An 18,156-nucleotide genomic window follows, 5' to 3' on the forward strand; every position below is an offset into this window, starting at 1 on the left:
GCACCTGCTGCTGCTTCACCCTGTGAGCCCCAGCTCCCCCTCCTTTGTCCCCACGGGGCAAATGGACACGCATTAAAAATATCCCTGCAAAATGGGAAGTGTGTTTCAGAAGCCCTGCTCAGCTCATTGACCTCAGAAGTGCCCCAGCAGCGTCTGTGCCACGCTGGTGGCACGTGAGGGCTCATGCAGAGTGATGCCACCGAAGTCTCCGTGAATGCCACCAGGTTTGGAGGTGACACACAAGGTGGCTTACAGCGTTGGCACAGGTCCACTGCAAAACCAGATGGTATTTGTATTGAAGGGCGATGGGAGGCTGTGCAACAGGAGCATCGGGGAGGCTGGAAAGAGCTATGTGAAAAATATATCGGGGAAAAAAAGTACACCAGGGAAAGAAAAGATGTTTTTGATGAATGTTTTTGTGAAAATTCTGACCTGGTGAAAAATGTTAGCTATTCAACAAACAGAGTGTAAAACTACAACTGAATCAACCGAGCACGGGCAGTTTTTGAAAAATACCAAATACAAGAAGTTTGCAGAACTCTGAAAATTTCCTGTCAGCCCTAACGACTGTGGAAAGGGAACTGGGAATGGCAGCAATCACAGGAGACTGCCGCTGCCAGCACTGCTGAGTGATATTCACATCAATGTCCTGCCAACAATACCATTACTGGATTATCAGGGTGGATTAAGGCTTTAGCCAATTACCCCGACTGGTAAATTGTAGATTGTCTAGACTTTTTCATGTTCAACAATATGCATGAAGTTTCTCTTTATCGCTACAGCATCACACGATGCTCTTGTGGGATGTAATCCTGCGCTTCCCCAGGAGGTTCAGGTGAGCCATGCCTGCAGCTCTGGGTTGACTTAGTGTGGCCCTGCGCACAGACAGATTTATTTCAGACAGGATTCTCATAAATTCAGAATGACTTCCAAATTTCTTGACTAGGAGATCAAAGAGGCAAGCATTTGCTTCATGCCATCTGTGGAGCTGCTCAACAGGGCAACGCAGTCTGGGGAGGGGGGGAGGAGAAGGGAAAAAAGAAAGTCTTGGAGATTATGCCCTCAAAAACAAGCTCAAATGCCACCCTCACATTAAAAAGCACTGGTTGGCAGTAACAATTAATTTCTTAACTGAAACCCGCCCAACTGTGTCCAAGTGTTTTAATTTGCCTATTGCTACAATATGCAAGGAGCTGGCAGTAATGGATTTGCAATTAAAACTAAAACTGGCAAAGAAATCGCAAAGCTGGCAAAAGAGCTAATCTGCAAGCCGTGATCACAAGATTACAAAGTGTTTATGCACATGCTAATTACCCAAGTACATCGTTGAGAATGACTTGCAGGAGAGAACACTGGGCTTGCGTGATCTAAATCCCTGGATCCGCATGGCCAGCCAAGCCAGCATCCTACCTACTTCCCACAGCTCCTGAGAGCTGGGGAACAAATGGGGAATCACCGCAGTCCCTGGGTGGAAGCAGGGAGAGGGACAAGGGACAGGCAGGCAGGGTTCCCCAAGTGCCACCCGGCATGGCAGCCGGGGAAGGACAGCAATCGCCTCTCAAGCAGGTAAATGACAGCAGTCACTGGGAGCCATGTCCTCACCTGGAAGATGGAGCCCATCGGTGTGAAATTAAAATCACCCTGAATAAACTAGCATCCAGTTATTCACCCTATTTACTTTCATCCTGCTGTATCTTGGCTCTAAAAATAGTTATTGCAGCAGGACCCTGGAGATCGGCAGCTTGCACAGCACACGGCCCGGCACGCCAGCCACCGCGGGCAAACAGGCACCTACCGCCACGAAGGGAGCACGAAACCTTGATAAATTACCTGCGAAGGACAGGATGGGAAGGGGAAAGGACTTAAAAGTGATCAAACACCCATGCAAATAGCTCATAACAGAAAGTGACAGTGGTCAGGGGCACCATGAAGAGCAATTTTGAACCACAGGAGAGAATTTCAAGGAGAAAACAGACTGGAATAGTAGTCCCAGTATAAAAGGCTGCTGAGAAAACTGAGATTCTTTAATATATAGGATTAAGGATTGCCAGTATCCTCAGGGAGGAAATGCAAATGGGGTTCAGACCATTTTTTCCATAAAAATTAGGAAGGAGAAAGAATAGACTTTGAAGTTCAACATGTTAGTAAATGAAAGCAACAGCAAAGGAGACACAAAAAGAAAGCAGGCCCCGGACGCCTAGAATTATGTCTTAAACACTTGGTACTGAAAGACAGAACCTGAGGTGATGAGGAGACTTCCCTTCATGCCATGTAGAGATCCCAGAAAATCTCCAGATTAGAAACTGCCTGAGAAAAAAAGTATTGCACAACAAAGGTAGGACAGAGTACAGCATTCAAATGGGATTCTTTGTGCCTTATTCAGCCAGCCTGGGATGATGAGGCTGCGAGGAGCACAGCCCTGAAGGCCTGGTGCATGCGCCAGGCTGTCCTCCTGGATGCATGGAGCAGGGAAAGAATTTCTGGACAGTGCTCTTTGCTCTATGAAACGGTGGTTGGAGCTGGTGAAGAAGGAGGTGGCAGCTAATGGACATCTACGGAGAAGTCAAGAAATCCAGCGTGAGCCTCTACAGAGATTTGCAGCTTCGGCGGCGCCGTCAGGGCTGGTCATTCCCAACACCCGCATGAAAGCCGGACGGTTAGTCCAGGCTGCACAGAGGTGGTGGAAGGACCAGAAAGACATTGTAAGGATGCACAGCAATAGTCACTGCTGGGTCTGGCAGATGGATGGATGGTCTTTGTGGTGACTTCTCAGAGGTATCAACAGCCTTGCTCGATTCTGGTAGCTGGCTGAGGTGGGAAATTTGTATTTGGCTGATGGTCATTCCAACCTGTGTACTCGGGTAAGACAATTACAGAGTGAGTTCAACCCATCATTACCGGTGGCCATGGAATGCCATGTGTCAGGAAATGGCATCTGACCATCACCGATGCAGATAAGCGTTACAGAGTTAATCAGTGCTATGGAAAGGGTAGTTGAAGGGAGCTCCCAAACTTGGCCTGGAGATTAATTTATTCATCCCTACCTGTAATGTGCTGTCAAGCATTTAATGATGTGTCCAGCTATTGGGGTAACTGAGTGAAATTCAGGAGTCCATGGCATAGCAGAGATGATACACCATGATAAAAAGGAGATGATATAATGTTGGGTCCTTCAGACTATAAACTCTACCAGTCTACAGCTGTTCCTTGCTCAAAGTGAGATGTGTGGACTGTAGGAATTTAAAGAATATAACACAACCACAAAATCTTTTGTTAGTTTGTTGGTTTTTTTTTTTAATACATTTGGGAGAAATTTTTCCTTTCATCCAGAGATTTGGTTGGCTTCTCTGTACTCCTTAGCCAGCATCTAAGCCAGGCTCTGCTGCTGGGGTCTGCCATCCTGCCTTTTGCAAGGAAAGCCCCAGATACAAGATGTTGCCTATTTAAAGTCATCTACAAACCAGTTTAATAAAAGCTGACTGCATCTGCTTCCATGTTATTAGTTCTGCCCCAAAACTCTGTTCCTGGCAACATAATGTTCCATGCTAATGAGCCAAATCTTCCCCTCCCATGGCAGTACTCCTAAACCTCCACACCATTCAGTTCACAAAGTTACCACCCTGTTTTTCCCTCGGGGGAGGGAAGGATTGCAGCTGCAGAGGGGGTTCTTCAAATAATATGAAGGCCAAAGATCTGTGGGAAAATCTGCTCTCAGACAAATAGCACTTGGGGGCATCTGCAGAGAGAACCAGCCCCTCTTTACTTCTGTCTGGGTCCCACGTCCTTCTGGCAGCAGAGTTTTTTATGAACCAGGCTGCCATTAATCCCCTGCCAGTTCCTACACCCTACCATCCTCTGTGGGTAGACAGCACAGAGTGGGAGATAATGCTGCAGGGAAGTGGTATTTACTTCAGCTGGATTTTGTGGCTTCGTAGGAGAGTTTCTACTTGGGGCAGTTATTTCTCACCCGCTCCCGCTGCAAGAAGGAGGGATTTGGTGTAGACTAGGATGACTTTTCTCAGCTCTTTTTCCAATGAATTTTCACCCATTCTTGCCACTTTTCTCCCTGCAGCACTGAGCACAAGATAAACAGTGATTCGAAGTTATCGCACCGTAGTGATGCTGCTCAGATTAAAGAGAAATCAGATAACTCTCATTACCTAACTGAAACTCACTGCTAGACTTTTATAGAGAAACAATAATGTCTGAGAGCTGGAGGAGTCTCCGCTCCAGCAGACACACACCCCCAGCACCCCAGGTGAGCTGGGGGTGCTGCACCATGGCTCTCCTGCCCGGCTGCCCCCACACCTGGGATGGGGAGATGCCTGGGGTGCCTGCAATGCAGAGATGCCCGGGATGCAGAGATGCCCGGGGTGCCTGCGATGGAGGGATGCCCGGGATGCAGGGATGCACAGAGCACAAGGCAGAGCCCCAGCCACCGTGACCACACGTGGTTTTGGCATCCACACACACACCTGGAGCCTCCAGTTAGGAGAATTTAGGCTTAGAAGTTGACACGGGCACAATTGATGGCTTTAATATTTTACAAATGGATGAGTTAGCAAAACGGTCGTCTCTGCCCTGTCATGCCGAGTTTCCTTGTGTTTCTAAAAGTTGGACTGAACTCATCTGACCGCCTCCTCTAATGCTTTCTGTTATAAACCTTTCTGCACCACATGCGACAGCAGCATCTCCTGGAAAAGATTTCATTCACTTTTGACTTCGCCTCAAGCCATTAACTGACAAACTGGCAGCTAACTACTGTTAACAAATGATTTCCTAGAGATTACTGTTTAAGTGAAAAAGGTTCCAAGATAAATAGACTCATTCTTCATGACAAGGAATTTGAATTATGCATCCAGGGGTTTGGTACATGTGTCCAAAAACTATGCCGTGCAACAGTGGAGGTTGTTCTCATCAGCATATTACAAGTCAGTAAATAAGAAATGACATTTTGTCCTCAGTGTAGTAGCGCAGTTTGGTGCAGCATGTCTATTTGAGACAACGTGTTGGACCGTCCGACCATCGTTCCCATCCAACTAACGCCACTGTATGAAATTCCCATTTGGGCTGAAAAGGCAATTTGTTTTTAAAGCGAGAAAGGATGCCAATCGCCTTGAAGGAGTTGTCGTTTTAGGGCCACCTGCACTTTGCTAAAAGATTATGAAATTGCAATTTGTTTAATATCTTGAAGTAAATGGTCTAATAAGCAGCACAGCTTACTTTTTTTGGCTAGTCCTTCTCTGATCGTTTCTGAAACACCCCCTCTCGCAGCAGCCTGTGCTGGATTTTTTGGGTTTTTTTCCAGTATTAGTGTGGCTTTCCCTGCAGTGCTCTCCAAACGTGGCTTATACATGAAATGATAAAGCTTCAAAACGCTCCTGGGGGAAACTGAGTCACAGAAAAACAAGCTCCTGGGGGACTGGGAGCAGAAGCTGGGATAAAACCACGCTTCCTCCACTGCAGCCCTGCACGGCAGTTACAAGACTATCCGGTTCCTCTGCTATAAAACTTGGTAACATGCCTCACTTCTTACCTGATTTTGAGAACATCCTGTGTTAACACATAAACAACTGGCGCTACTAATGCCTATTTTGTTGGCTATTTACATGCGTCTGCCACGGCACCTGGTGCTCTCCAGTAAGAGGATCGCTCGGCTCTGTATCAAACGAACTCCCGGGGCGCAGGGAGGAGAGAGGCAGCTCCCACCCACGGCAAACAGCAACATACCCGCCCGGGAGTCTGACATTTACCATGGCACTGGTTTTAGAAGAGAATTTGGATGAAGCGTGATGCTTCTGGATATGGGAGCTGATCTTTCAGGGATTCACTGCAGCCTGCCTCATCCCCCAGTATGCATTTATATGCAGATCCACGTACCAGATCAGTACAAATAGTATATTGTAATTCTAAAACATTGTATTTTGCGAAGTTTAAATATACACATGTAGTTATATACTATTTCCAGTAAATGCCAGTAACCAAGCAACTGGCACTAACATACTAAGTAATTTTCTGTTGTCTTGAGTGAAGAATTTAAATTTTCTCTACAACAGCTCTTGTGTTCAAGTGCTGCCAGAAGTCCCAGCCAGCACACATTTGGTGTTTTCACCTGAATTCTGCTCTTAGCAGGAAAAGCGGAGTTCACCAGATTAGTAAAAATCTTACATTGCCAGATATAACCCTGGTTTTATCCATTACATTAATTATGGAGAACACAAAAGGGCTTAGGCATGATGTTAAATTCAAGGCAGAAGTAGTAAGAACTTTTTAGCTTTTTCTGAACAGCAGTATCTGTTGTATTATACAGAGCACATATGCTAACATGAGCCAAAATTTCTTAGCGCTTAGTTGGAAATATATCCTTACATTACTGCCGAGTGCGTGTAGGAATGAATGCATTTTCTCTATGATGTTTAGTTAAAATTATCGCATTGTCAAGGTGTTCCCGTGTTCCCCGGTCCAGCTGTTTTAGGGAGCTAAATCTGCAACAGCAAACACGCTTCTCTCATGTAATTTTACAGCATTTCATTCTCCAAAGTCGCAAAAACTTTGCAAGAATTCAACCCATTGATCTGAACACTTGAGAGCCTGTTTCCATTGCAAAAGGACGCCAGATCTGGACAAGGGACAAGAGCCGCCCTTACACTAAAACTAAAGCCGGAGAGCAACTGTAAGTCTGGCAGTAAATCACTCTGAGCTGCACTGCTTGAAGAGTTTGTGTCCTGCCCCATCACAACCACAGCTACATCTGATTTGAATGAAACTTCAGACTGAATGATTTTCATGCCAGCTATTTAAGAAGCAATGTCATTTTCTTCAACACCCTATTATTTCACTCGCTATCTCCAAAGATTTTGCTCCAATTCCCAAAGCAAACTTATTTTGAGGAAATAAGACAGTTTCCAACTGGCTTTAGAGGGGCCACACACAGGCTTAAACCGCAACCTGCAGACATCCATCCTCACGTCTGAAGGTGTACATCTCCAGCATCACCAGCTCTACTTAGAAAAATGCAGGCAGAGATCAGCACTGAAGATTCAAACGTCTTTTAGAAAACCATCCCTATAGTAATGATTTCAAACAAATAACAAGCTAAAACTGAAACACAACAGCAATAAAATAAAATCTGATGAGCTCTTCAAAAAGATCTCGCGCGATATCAGTTGGCAGGACTCTGTTGTCTGTCCCAGAGCTATGGCAGTTTATCCCAGCCAGGGCTTTGCTGCAAACACACCAAAGCCAGGAGGCTGCATCCTTTCGTACTTCAAAACAAAAGCCAAGTTCTGATCGCTGGGACGAGGAAGAAAATTTTTTGTTGTGGATACATTACTGTATAATTACTGCAGATTTCATGTACTTTCTTTTGAATACCACAACAGATACAAGGGCTGGGTAGACGTGGCAGCTCTTTGTGTTATCTAATGCTCTAGGTTTACATATTGACAGTTAGCCCTCCAAAATATCAGGGATGTGTGTGTCTATTGAAGGAAAAAGAAAATATTCCCGTTGATAGAAGACAGCAAAATTACAACTGATACTGTCAACTGCTGTCATACTGACAGCAAGGAAAGAGTTTCACATAAAACTAAAAAAAAATAATTACCCATTTTCTCAATAAAATCAGGGTTAGAAACATGGGGATAAGATCAGACAGGAACACCACTGTGCAAGGGACTATTCATGGGACCAGAACGTGGAAAATTCCATAAAGCACAAATGTTGCTAAGAATATTCAAAAGTCAAAGCTTTCTGTGGGTGTGCATGCATAGAGATGTCAACACAACTATTTCATGATCACCGAAATTGCTACTAGCCTGCATCCTCTCTGAACGGCTATTTTTAGGACCCAGCCTTTCATGTGGTATAATGATGTGGATTTTACAAGAGCATTTATAATGTGTTTCATATGGTGTACAGTCCTGGAGAAATTGCTTTGTATCAGAGAAAGTTAAACAAAAAGGTTTGGGTCTTTTTTTTTTTAAAAAAATAATTCTTATTTTATATTATTGCTTCTGTTTTGGATTTACGTTTACTATGCATATTTTAATTTATCCTATGTGACAGCACTGGCTGTCCCAAAGGAATACCAAGCACAGCACGATGTGATCCCGCAAAACGTCACCTGGATTTCTGAATCCGCACATCCCTTTGGACGGTCGGATTTCAAAGCTGGCAATGCCACACTCCGTAAGTTATAGCAGGAAGCCAAAGCTCAAAGGCCGAATTTCGACCTCGGGTATGCTGGTGTCAGGGGTTGTGCACTGTCTCCCACGTTAGAATCGGCCTTTCTTCTTTTAGGGCAAAGTCAGACAAAGCGAGGTTTGTCGGAGATGACAGCTCCTCCTCACTATCTCCGCTCCCGCGCCAGTAACTCCAGGGCTGCGGCACATAACGAGAACCAACTCATCAGCCTCTCTGTGCTAAGAACAACAAATTTTCATGTGGTAGATCTTACGATGGTTTATTTCCTAAACATGAAAGCAACCTCCACAGTGCCATCTCCTCACAGTTAGAATAAAAATTCCACATTTCTGATCCTTTCTGAGCAGTGTGCTGGGGAAGAGTATTTCCCCAGCACTTCTTCCACAAGCGTGTTTATAATTGCATCCCCCTGGTGCCAAGTCAAGCGTGCCTTATGATCTCGGGCTTTCACATTTTACTTTTGTGTATGTCTCATCAGAGGAGAACCTCTGTTTATGCTCGTGTATGCTATTCCTCAGAGCAAACCACAGCAGAAAACAAATTCAACATACAGCATACAAGTTGAATCAGTTAAAAAAAAAAAAAAAAAGTCTTTTTTTGTTCAATCCATGATTACTGTGTAGCTCTTCAAGGCAGGCATGTACTTTGTATATTATAGTTCCAGATTCTCAATGGAACAAAGGAGATACTGTTGAGACTTTTTTTTTTTTTGCCTATCATTTAATCAAATGTAAAGTTGTTATAACCGGAGGGGAAAAGTGCTCTAGATTCTAGTATCCAGCTTTACTTTGGTTTCAAAAACTTACCACAGCATTGTTGAGTTTATTGTTTTGTTTAACAAAATACTAATTTTGGGACCCCATGAAACACAATGAACCAGATTCTTTTTGCAGCTGAGCTGGGTTTAGCACAGACACAGTGGATGGGAGAGAAGCAGTGGTTTAAAGCCACCTTGGTGACCTCTTGCCCAGCACCTCCAGCCAGCAGGATGCTCTGGATGGGTACTGCTAATTCTGTCAGGCTTTACTAACCCTCCTCATCCTCAGTATTGACCACTTCACAGAGGCAGTGGTGGTGGAATAGTCCTTCATAACTTTGGGAATGGTCACTATAAAGACCCAAAGACAAAAAAATTCAGAGAAAGCATCACAGGATGGAGCAGTGATAAATTCTCTGTAATGAGGTAAAGGCGAGAGGGCTCTTTGTCCGAGATCATTGGGAGGTGACCAAGAAAAAGATCCTGCCATAATCAAGACTCAGAGGCGTACATTGTTGCAATCTGTTCCTTTAAGAAATGAAGTAGGTGGGTTTGTGAGCCAGCAGCATGTGCTGAACTGGCAGTCCCACGATGAGAACGAAGACCTCAGATGACATTCACAGAGGGTTTGGTACAGACTTTGCAGGTTCCCAGGACATCTCATCATTCACACCATGAAACACTCGCCCTGCCTGGGGGCTGGAGGGAGCCATGCCCTCCCGGACAGGCTGCTGGACAAACTGGCAGACGGAACAGGCATTTGGCCTTTACTGATTCAGCTGGATTAAAACTGGAAAGTAGGAAATGAACAGCTCTGTATCCTGTTACCAACCCTCTGAGTCACCCGTCCTCCTACCAAACCTTTGTTTCATCCTCTAGACACAGAGGCTAATGAGCAAGTATCGTGTTATAGCTTATTTTTTAAAGGGAGATTTGGAAGAATAGCACATGAAAAAGTCTGGGGGGGGGGGGGGCGGAACTCACACATCCCAGCTTGGCACCAGCCTGGGATTTGGTCAGGCTGAGCAGCTTTCCCTGCTGCAGTGGCTCTGCAAAGAGTTCAGGAAGCAACTTGTACCTACCCTCCTATTTCTGTGCCCTCCACCCACCATTGGTAAATGATGAGGTAAGAGCATGTATACATCAGGCTGGGAGAGATGCTGATGTAAGCCATCTTCTGGCACCAAGAGCAGTGAGCTGGAGTGGCAAAGGCACAGGAAACCAAGGAAGTGAGCAGCAAACAAGAAGAGAGGCGTTAGGTGATGGCTGCAGGCAGCCCATCAGTGGGGTGGGATGGAGAGAAGCTCCCGCAGTGGCAATGCCCTCTCCAAGAGGACGGTGCTGGGGATGTCTGGCATCTAGTCCCTCTTCACATCAATGCAACAGGCAGAAGACAATCCTTGAGGATTTCTTGAGGAATTTGTGGCTCACACATGGTGCAGGAAATTTTAGTAACTGAACAGCAGCACATGCTTATCTGCCCTGTCCAGCACAGCCTCCCCGTGAGCATACAGGATGCTCACAGATGCACAAGGTCCTTCCTTCACCTTCTCTATGGTAAATTAGTGAGGGGGATCAAAGGCCAACCCATACAGAATGATGACTAAATCTGGCCTTGCTTAACCACTCCTGGCCAAGGGGCTGACAAAGAACTACAGGTGTGAAAATAATGGCAAGCTGTAGATGTTTCCTCAAAACAGTTGATGTTTCTCAGCACTTGATTGTGCTCTACCAATGACCATCCTATCATGTATACACAGACACACGCAGACCGGACCAGATCGCAATCTTAGGCATGCAGCTCACACCACTCGTATCCTGAAAACCTGATTCACTTGCAGATCACGCTACAGATAGCGAGGGATCCAGCCTGTGATTAGGATCTGGCTCTTCACAGATTGTCTACGAGAGCAGGCAAGAGAGTCATCCCTACGGAGCTGGCAATGTCTGTTTAGTCACAGGAACACGTGTTGTTACTTGGTACCTTGGAACAGCAAACGCCAGCACACCTGACTGTACGGATTTGTCAGAGTTCCCACCTGAATGCAGGAATGTAATAGTTATGGCAGGAGAGGGACTGCAAGCTGTGAGGCGACACATGAGCGTGTTGCAGAGCTCCTCGCTGCCTCCTCACCACTCCTTGCTCCTCTCAGTTAAAGCCTTGGATACCAGACTAGCTCTGTTCTTTCATCTTGGACATGTCGTGTGCTGCTCACCCCCAAATCACTTTGTTCTTCAAGAGTTAAAATTCCAAATATATTAATCATTAACATGGATGAGCTTTGGGAGCTTGGGTTGATGTTCGGTTTTTGCTTTTCTCTCCAAATTCTCAACTGGTTGAGCTAATAACTTTTCACAAACAGCAACAGTTGGAAGCTTGCAGGAACAGTGCCTTTATCATACATATCTCGTACCAACTCCCCATCAACAAAGCATCCCGTGCTTGGGAAGCCAGTTCCAGGGTAGCCTGCAAAGGAATCCCAGTGGGACAGTAGATAACGTTGGACCATCTGAATCACGTGCACCCTCATTCACATGCATGGATTTACATAAAACTTGCTTTTGTTTCCCTGTGACATTTTTCTCTTTTTTTCATTCCAAACAATTTTAAAAATAAGGTTATATTAGACCACACACAGGCAGTGCTGTATCATGTCACTGCTTCTTAAGCAGAACTCTCTAATTTATTTCAAAGGGAAGTTCTGCTTCAAAATTGAGGGTGTGATATGAACTCAGAAATTAACACAAGAATTTTCCTTGGGGGGGAACCAAGGCTGAATCAGACATGCAATAAATGACCTCGGAAGCCCTGTGCCTTGGTACATCCACCTATCCAACATTATGTTTTAATATAAAAAATTATTTTCACCATTATCCTATTTCAAGCCAGGTAGAAGAGCTGGAAGAAGTGGATTCGCTCTTGTCAGGAGGGAACAAATTACTCATCTGTCTGCCTGCCAGGACATCCATCAGCAGCCACCGCACTCCTAACGCTTTCTGCCAGGAACGTAACAATTTATGGGGACAGAGTACTGTCCTGGTGAGGTCCCATAGCACAAGCCCTTCTGCCAGGGAACCTGGCTGGGATGCTGCTGGTGATGCTGCTCTCCCACAGCAGCAGGCACTGCTGGGAACGCACAGAGCCACTGCTCACTTGCAGCTGCCCTCCCTCCATGCACAACATCTGGAGGGAGATGCAGCAGCACAGCAACAAATCCCATCACATGGCAACTCCAGGGAGTTTTCCCACTGGTTTCAACAGGATCAGAACTCGACGGAGGAAAAAGCAACACTAAACTACTGCCCTGACAGTGCAAGCTAGGACAGAAAGACCTCTAAACAGAAGCAGCTGAGCTGCAGATTTCCTTCCACCAACTGCTGCGGGGGCAACAGCCTCCTCCCGCAAAGGGATGGGGCAGCCTTCGGGGAAGGGGGCTGCAGCAGAAGTAGCCGTGTCCCAGGGCTCAGCTGCTGCTGCTTCAGCTTCTGTCCGGTGAAAGGCAGCAGGAGACTTTCAGCTCCATGCTTTTTGACCTCATATTAGACATTTGGGACCTGTGGCCCCAGGCCAGCAGTAAAAGCACTTTCATCCTGCCCTGCCCAAGGGGATATTTCGAACTCTCTGAACAGGAACCAAGCCCAAGGAGCCTGGCCAACCACAGGGACCAGGCTCTGAACACCAGCATTATTTGCTAGCCCTGCTGTCTCATTCAGGGACCTCAAATGCGCGGAGCTTGGGAACGTACCACCACCCTCCTGCTCCTATGTGAGCTCTGGTTAGACAACTCAATAATTAAGAAAATGAGGTAGTGTCTGTTTTCCAAAGAAATAGAGGCTCTTGAACCTCTGTTTCTCCCACAGACAGAAAGTCCAGCACCTCAGCTTTATACGTAGAACATTCTAATTCTGCCTTCAGACAGCTCACACGCTCACTACACGCACCAGAGGTGTGCCGAAGGTGCAGAGAGCTCTCCCTGGGGCTCTCACATCGACTGGGGTGGGGAGAGCTTGTGCCTTACACACAGCACAGCTCATTCCCCTATTTTATAAACCTATTTACAAAAGGAACGTAAAGGAACTTGTAAGTGCTCCTTCTACCATTTAACTACCACATGGTACAAGACATAACAATGTTCAGAAAACCCCCTCGGGTCTAAACTCAATTATACAACTGTAGCAAGAAAAATATTTTAATCTGATCAAAGTGTTAACATGTTTGACCATGTCTGACCTCTAATGTTTGTAACCACCTAAAAGGCTGATGTTCTTACTAAGGATGTACCTTAATTTGATTTAAAGTCATTTGTACTATTTAAAAAAGGATATAGTTTTATGATTTTATATTTCATTTAGAAAAACAGTTCCTCAACTTGTTACTGTTCTGTGGAAGTTTCTTGCTGATTTTTAACCAGCAAATCCCAAATACCCCACCTTGGGAAAAGCCAGGAGAGTCAAAGCACAGTCATGAACCACCATGCATGTGACACCTGAGAGCCGGGTGAGAAACGGCTCTCCTGGTGCAAAACTTCGTGATTTCAGAGGCATGTACAGTCTGCGCCGAGATGCTCTTAACACACTTGACAGAGTGTGCCTGGCCAGCCGACGGGGGTTCACAGCACACTTCCAAAACGCGAGACACCCGGGCTCAGCCTTGTCCCCAGCTCCAGGAGAGCCTCTGCCTACATGCCCCGGCCACCCCCAGCCCTCCTTTCTCTCTTTGATAGCTCACCTGCCAGTCCAGGCTACTTGTGCATGCTCAAACCAGCATCACTCCCGCTGAATTAGCCTAAAGCGGTGTTTGCCACCTGCAGCAGAGGTGGGCCACCCAGCCAAACGCCCAGGATCTGTCTGCTGCGGGGGGGCTCTTGCCACATCCTGCTGTTTGTGGGGGACATCAGCTATGCTTGGCGCTGCTGCTGATGTCAGGTACCCAGACATGTTCAGTGCATTGCTCTGGAGCGACATTAGAGCATGTAAATAACACAAGTGGGTGTGCTTTGGTTAAAAAAAAAAAAAAAAAGACAATTTTAGTGGGGAGATATGGGGAGCGTAGCAGGATGCTGGGGTGAGCAGCGTAACAGTTAGCGGGCTACAACCACCTTGAGGGAGACAAAACAGAAGTGATGCTGCTGAGAAAATAAGAAAGGAAAAAGGAAAGCAACACACCGGTAACGACACACCCACCCAAGCAGGCGCTCCGGGCTGGCTCCAGCACTGCTCGCAGCACCCTGCCGGGGTTCGGAAGGAGCCCACAGAAGAAAAAAAAATGTGGTTTTACGGAGCGTCGCAGGGTGGGGGTTCAACCTGCAGCCTAAGTGCTGGCTGCCCTTTGGCTCTCAGGCAGCTGTATTTTATTTTCCAATCAGGTAAATATAAAGCCCTGAGAGCTTGCCAAAGCACTCCTGGGTTAATTTTTTAAGGTTTTTTTTTTTTTTTAAGATTCTGAAATTAATCTTAGCTGCAAACAACTGTTTCCAGGAAGCCTCATTAACCAAAATACAATCTCCACTATCAAGTGCACACATGACTGTGATACACAATCCCATTCACTCACACAACCCTCCTCTCCAAGTCTACTTGTGCTAAAGTGTTAATTAAACACACTTTTATGGATGGTTAAGTATCTGCAATCTTCGGTCACAGATCTGACCTCAGTTATTGGAAGCAGCCACCAGATTATAGCCCGCACTTTATGTAACATACACAATAGCAATAAATCTATATGAGAGCAATACATAATTGACTGTGATAACCTTTGCATAGTCAATATAAATACAAGACAAAATTGCCCAGAACCATATATTGGAACAGCTATGGTACCAACTTGAAAAGCCAAAAGGCCAGCGTTTATCTGCTGAAGTCTGTTCAGCAAGAATTTTTTTAGCTGAAAGCATCAAATCAGCTTTTTAAGTCACGCAACATAAACCACCACAGGATCTGAACAGGCCTAAGTAAAGCTGGTTGAGGCAGCGGATGATCTCTGTGGCTGTCAAGAGGCTGGGATCGTTCCTTCCCTGCTACTTAAGTTTTCTCCCCTTTGAGTTCTGCACAGTCTATTTACTCCTGTCTGTTGCTCCAACAGTAATCACTTGGTTTTTATTACATTATCAAGGGGAAAGGTGATTCACAAACCACCATCTACTTTTTAGCTTAATTGCTAATTAATAGACCATTGCACTTTGCTGCCCATCTAATAAGGGTTTAAGATTAAAAGAAATACTTCTACTACAACAAATAGTTGCTGGGCTAACGGAAGTCTGAACTTAGACAGATTCTATACCAGGGAGCAACCTAAATGCGTTTAAACAGAGACAAATTTAATACGATTTAAAATTTATAAGGAAGAGAATAGCTTAGTATTTTAGGAGGGCGAGGGGGATACCTGGTACCTGGACAAAGGGAGGCAAGGTGTGAAGAAACAGAAGGAATGCGTGTTTGGGTTACAACAACATACACTGGCCCTGCCTTGCAAGCGCATCTTTTCTTGCTGTAAACTGAAGGAAGACTTCAAAATGTAGGGACAGATCCTCAGTATCTGCAAACTGACTTCAGCAAAGTTACAAGAGTCTGCAGCCGGGGAAATCAGCTCCTCCGAGAAGGGCTGTGCCGGGGTATGGGCAGGCTCACGGAGGGACCTGCCTCCTCCCGCCGCCCAGGCCAGCGGCATCAGGCAGGAGGGTACGACACCGATTCCCATGGACAATATTTCATCACACTTTGAGTTCGATATCCCACAATCCATCGATTTTTCACGACACCAGCTTAACATCCTACCCCTCCAGTGAACAAATGACTGAAATTAAGGACAGTATGATATATTCTTTTAAACCTTATCCCTTTAAAGGCTAAAAGTTTAAACTGAGATAAACAAAATTATGTTCTTGTTCTCATTCACAGACTGCAAATGCAGAACAACATTTGAAATGAATGCAGCAATGCCGGCTCCCCAGGAGCGATATGAGCACTGTCTGTCTGCTGCAATGTCATCACATTATTTTCTGAAGTTCTGATAGAGATGGTAATGGGAAAAGATGGCTTTAGTAGAGAAGCCTTTAGTTTAATTGTTCAGATAGTAAAACTTATAAGCATTAGAATATACACAATTACTAAAGCTGATTTGACCTGAGAGGGGAAAACTTTACAGAAAGAAAATGGGAATAGTCATCCAGCAGCATTAAGCCTTTTCCTAAAAACCTCTATTTCCATTTTAGAAGCACAACATCCACTTTCTGGGCCATCATCCCCAACACAGCCCTAACCGAAGGCAGGCCATTTTACAAGCAGATTAACGCCGAACTGAAGTTAAGCTGCAGGACACGTCCCTGAACGCAAACACCAGAAGCTGCTCCCCTCCAAAGCCCGTGACCCAGAAAAAGGAAGGGGCATTCTTACAGGAAGCGTTAGGATTTGGTTGCTGGAGGAGTGAAGGCGAACCTAGAGGATGGGGAGACTGGAAAGGCACTCCTCCAGCAAACTGGAAGCGAAGCAGGCACTGGTGCCGAGCATCTTTCTCCCTTCCCACTCCTCCCTTGGCTTGGACAGAAGAGCGCCCGGGCATTTTAGAATCCAGGCTGCAATTTGTCAGGGGAAAAAAGCACGTGTAGGTGCCTGCACGATAACTGCAACGTACTTCAGCAGTGAGAAAGGCCATGAAACTTCTCAGTAAGGAGGGGGTGAACTCACCAGAGGTGACATAGATCCATTTGGCAGATAAGGATCTGAGAGCATTAGGAAAGGGTAGCCAGAATACGCAGATCCTTTATACATCCCTGGGTCCTGATGCTTCATACCTGCTAAAATCAAAAGTTCCCCATCAAGAGTTGCCCTACGACAGGTGATTCCTCTGCCTGTCGGGGGGCCCGAAGAGGCTGCTGGGTGTTTCGGGAGTCTCTTTGCCCCATGCTCCTCAGAGAGGGTGCTGGGCGGTGCGGGGTCTTCACGGCAGGGGGGCACTGGGAAGCTCGGCTGCCGGCATCGGCAGCCTTCCCGGGAGGGCTGCTGTGGCAGCCAGGCCGGCATCCCTCCCTGCGGGGGGGAAGGGGGGGGGGGGCAGGGGGGTTCACTCACCCCGGGGACACTCACCGCTTGGCCGGGGCAGGCCAGCAGGCACCGGGGATGAGGGGCAGGGGACGGGACACACACACACACACAGAGCGACTAACCATCATCCATGTGGTCCGGGAGCTTCTCCTGATACACCCGCTGCGGATCCTGCGCCCGCCGGATGGCCTGCACGGGGGGAGAGAGACGGGCAGCGCGGGGTGGCGGGGCGGGGGGCGCGGGGGGGGCGTGGGGGCGGCGGGGGCGGCCGGGGCGGCCGGGCTCACCTCGGCATCGGCGGCGGCGGCGGCCGGGCTGCCGCTTCCCTCCGACTCGTTCACCAGCGAGGACTTGAGGTCGGCCAGGTCGCGCTCCGTGAAGGCGTTCTCGGGGATCTTCTCCTCCTGCTCGCCCTCGTCCTTGAAGGCCAGCATCTCGTCCGTGGCCCCCAGGTCGTCCCCGCCGCCGCTGCCCAGCTGCGGCATTTTCCTCCCGCCGCTCCCTCCCGAGCCGCGCAGCAACTTTCCCGGCGAGTATTGTTCTCCGCCGCCCGGATCAAGCCCTTCGCAATTATATATATATTTTTTCTCCCTCAATTTTTTTTTCCTCTTGAAAAAAATAAATTTGCTGCCTCTTGAAATTTTTCTTTGCGAAGTTTTTTTTGCTCCTTTACTTTTTAACTTTTAAACTTTTTCCCGTAATTCTGTCTCCCCTTTTCCAAATTCCTTTTAAATCCTTCCTTAAAAAAAAAAATAAAAAATGTTTTTCCTTCTTAAACGTCCCCCCCCCCTCCCCTCCCCTCCCCTCCCCTCCCTCCCTCCCTCCCGGTGGCTCGCGGGGGGCTCGGCAGGCTGCGGGCGGGCAGTCGCGGGATGCCGGGCTCCACGGGCCCCCCCGGGCCGCCGCCGCCGCCCCCCCCGCCCCGCTCCGAGCCCCGGAAAGTTTCCCTGGGAGCAGCGGGCGCCGGCGGCAGCCAAAGGCACGGAGCGCCCGGTGCCTGTGTGCGAGCGCGGCGGCGCGGCGGCCAAGGGCTGCCGACATCAAAGCGCCGCCGGGTGATTGGCAGCTGCGGGGAGGGGCCGGGGGCGGGCGCACACGCACATGCACACACACACACGCACATACACGCACACAGAGAACACGCACATGCACAC

At 47.2% G+C, this 18,156-nt stretch overlaps 1 protein-coding gene across 8 annotated transcripts in view; it reads right to left on the reverse strand.

The window, feature by feature from the left end:
- Window positions 1-17,764, reverse strand: part of TCF7 (transcription factor 7) — a 73,756-nt gene extending 55,992 nt beyond the window's left edge. For 6 of the 8 annotated variants that reach the window (XM_055811422.1, XM_055811424.1, XM_055811423.1 and 3 more), the window contains exons 1-3: window positions 17,290-17,764; window positions 17,125-17,191; window positions 16,646-16,755 (exon numbers count right to left, since the gene is read on the reverse strand). In XM_055811422.1, coding sequence (XP_055667397.1) covers window positions 16,646-16,755; window positions 17,125-17,191; window positions 17,290-17,487 — 375 coding nt within the window. In that variant the 5' untranslated portion in view covers window positions 17,488-17,764. The remainder of the gene's footprint in view (window positions 1-16,645; window positions 16,756-17,124; window positions 17,192-17,289) is intronic. The other 2 variants (XM_055811426.1, XM_055811420.1) reach the window with 1 other exon arrangement.
- Between the last annotated feature and the right edge of the window lie 392 nt (window positions 17,765-18,156).

This window comes from Falco peregrinus, chromosome 8 (genome assembly GCF_023634155.1).
Source record: "Falco peregrinus isolate bFalPer1 chromosome 8, bFalPer1.pri, whole genome shotgun sequence".
Lineage (NCBI taxonomy): Eukaryota > Metazoa > Chordata > Aves > Falconiformes > Falconidae > Falco > Falco peregrinus.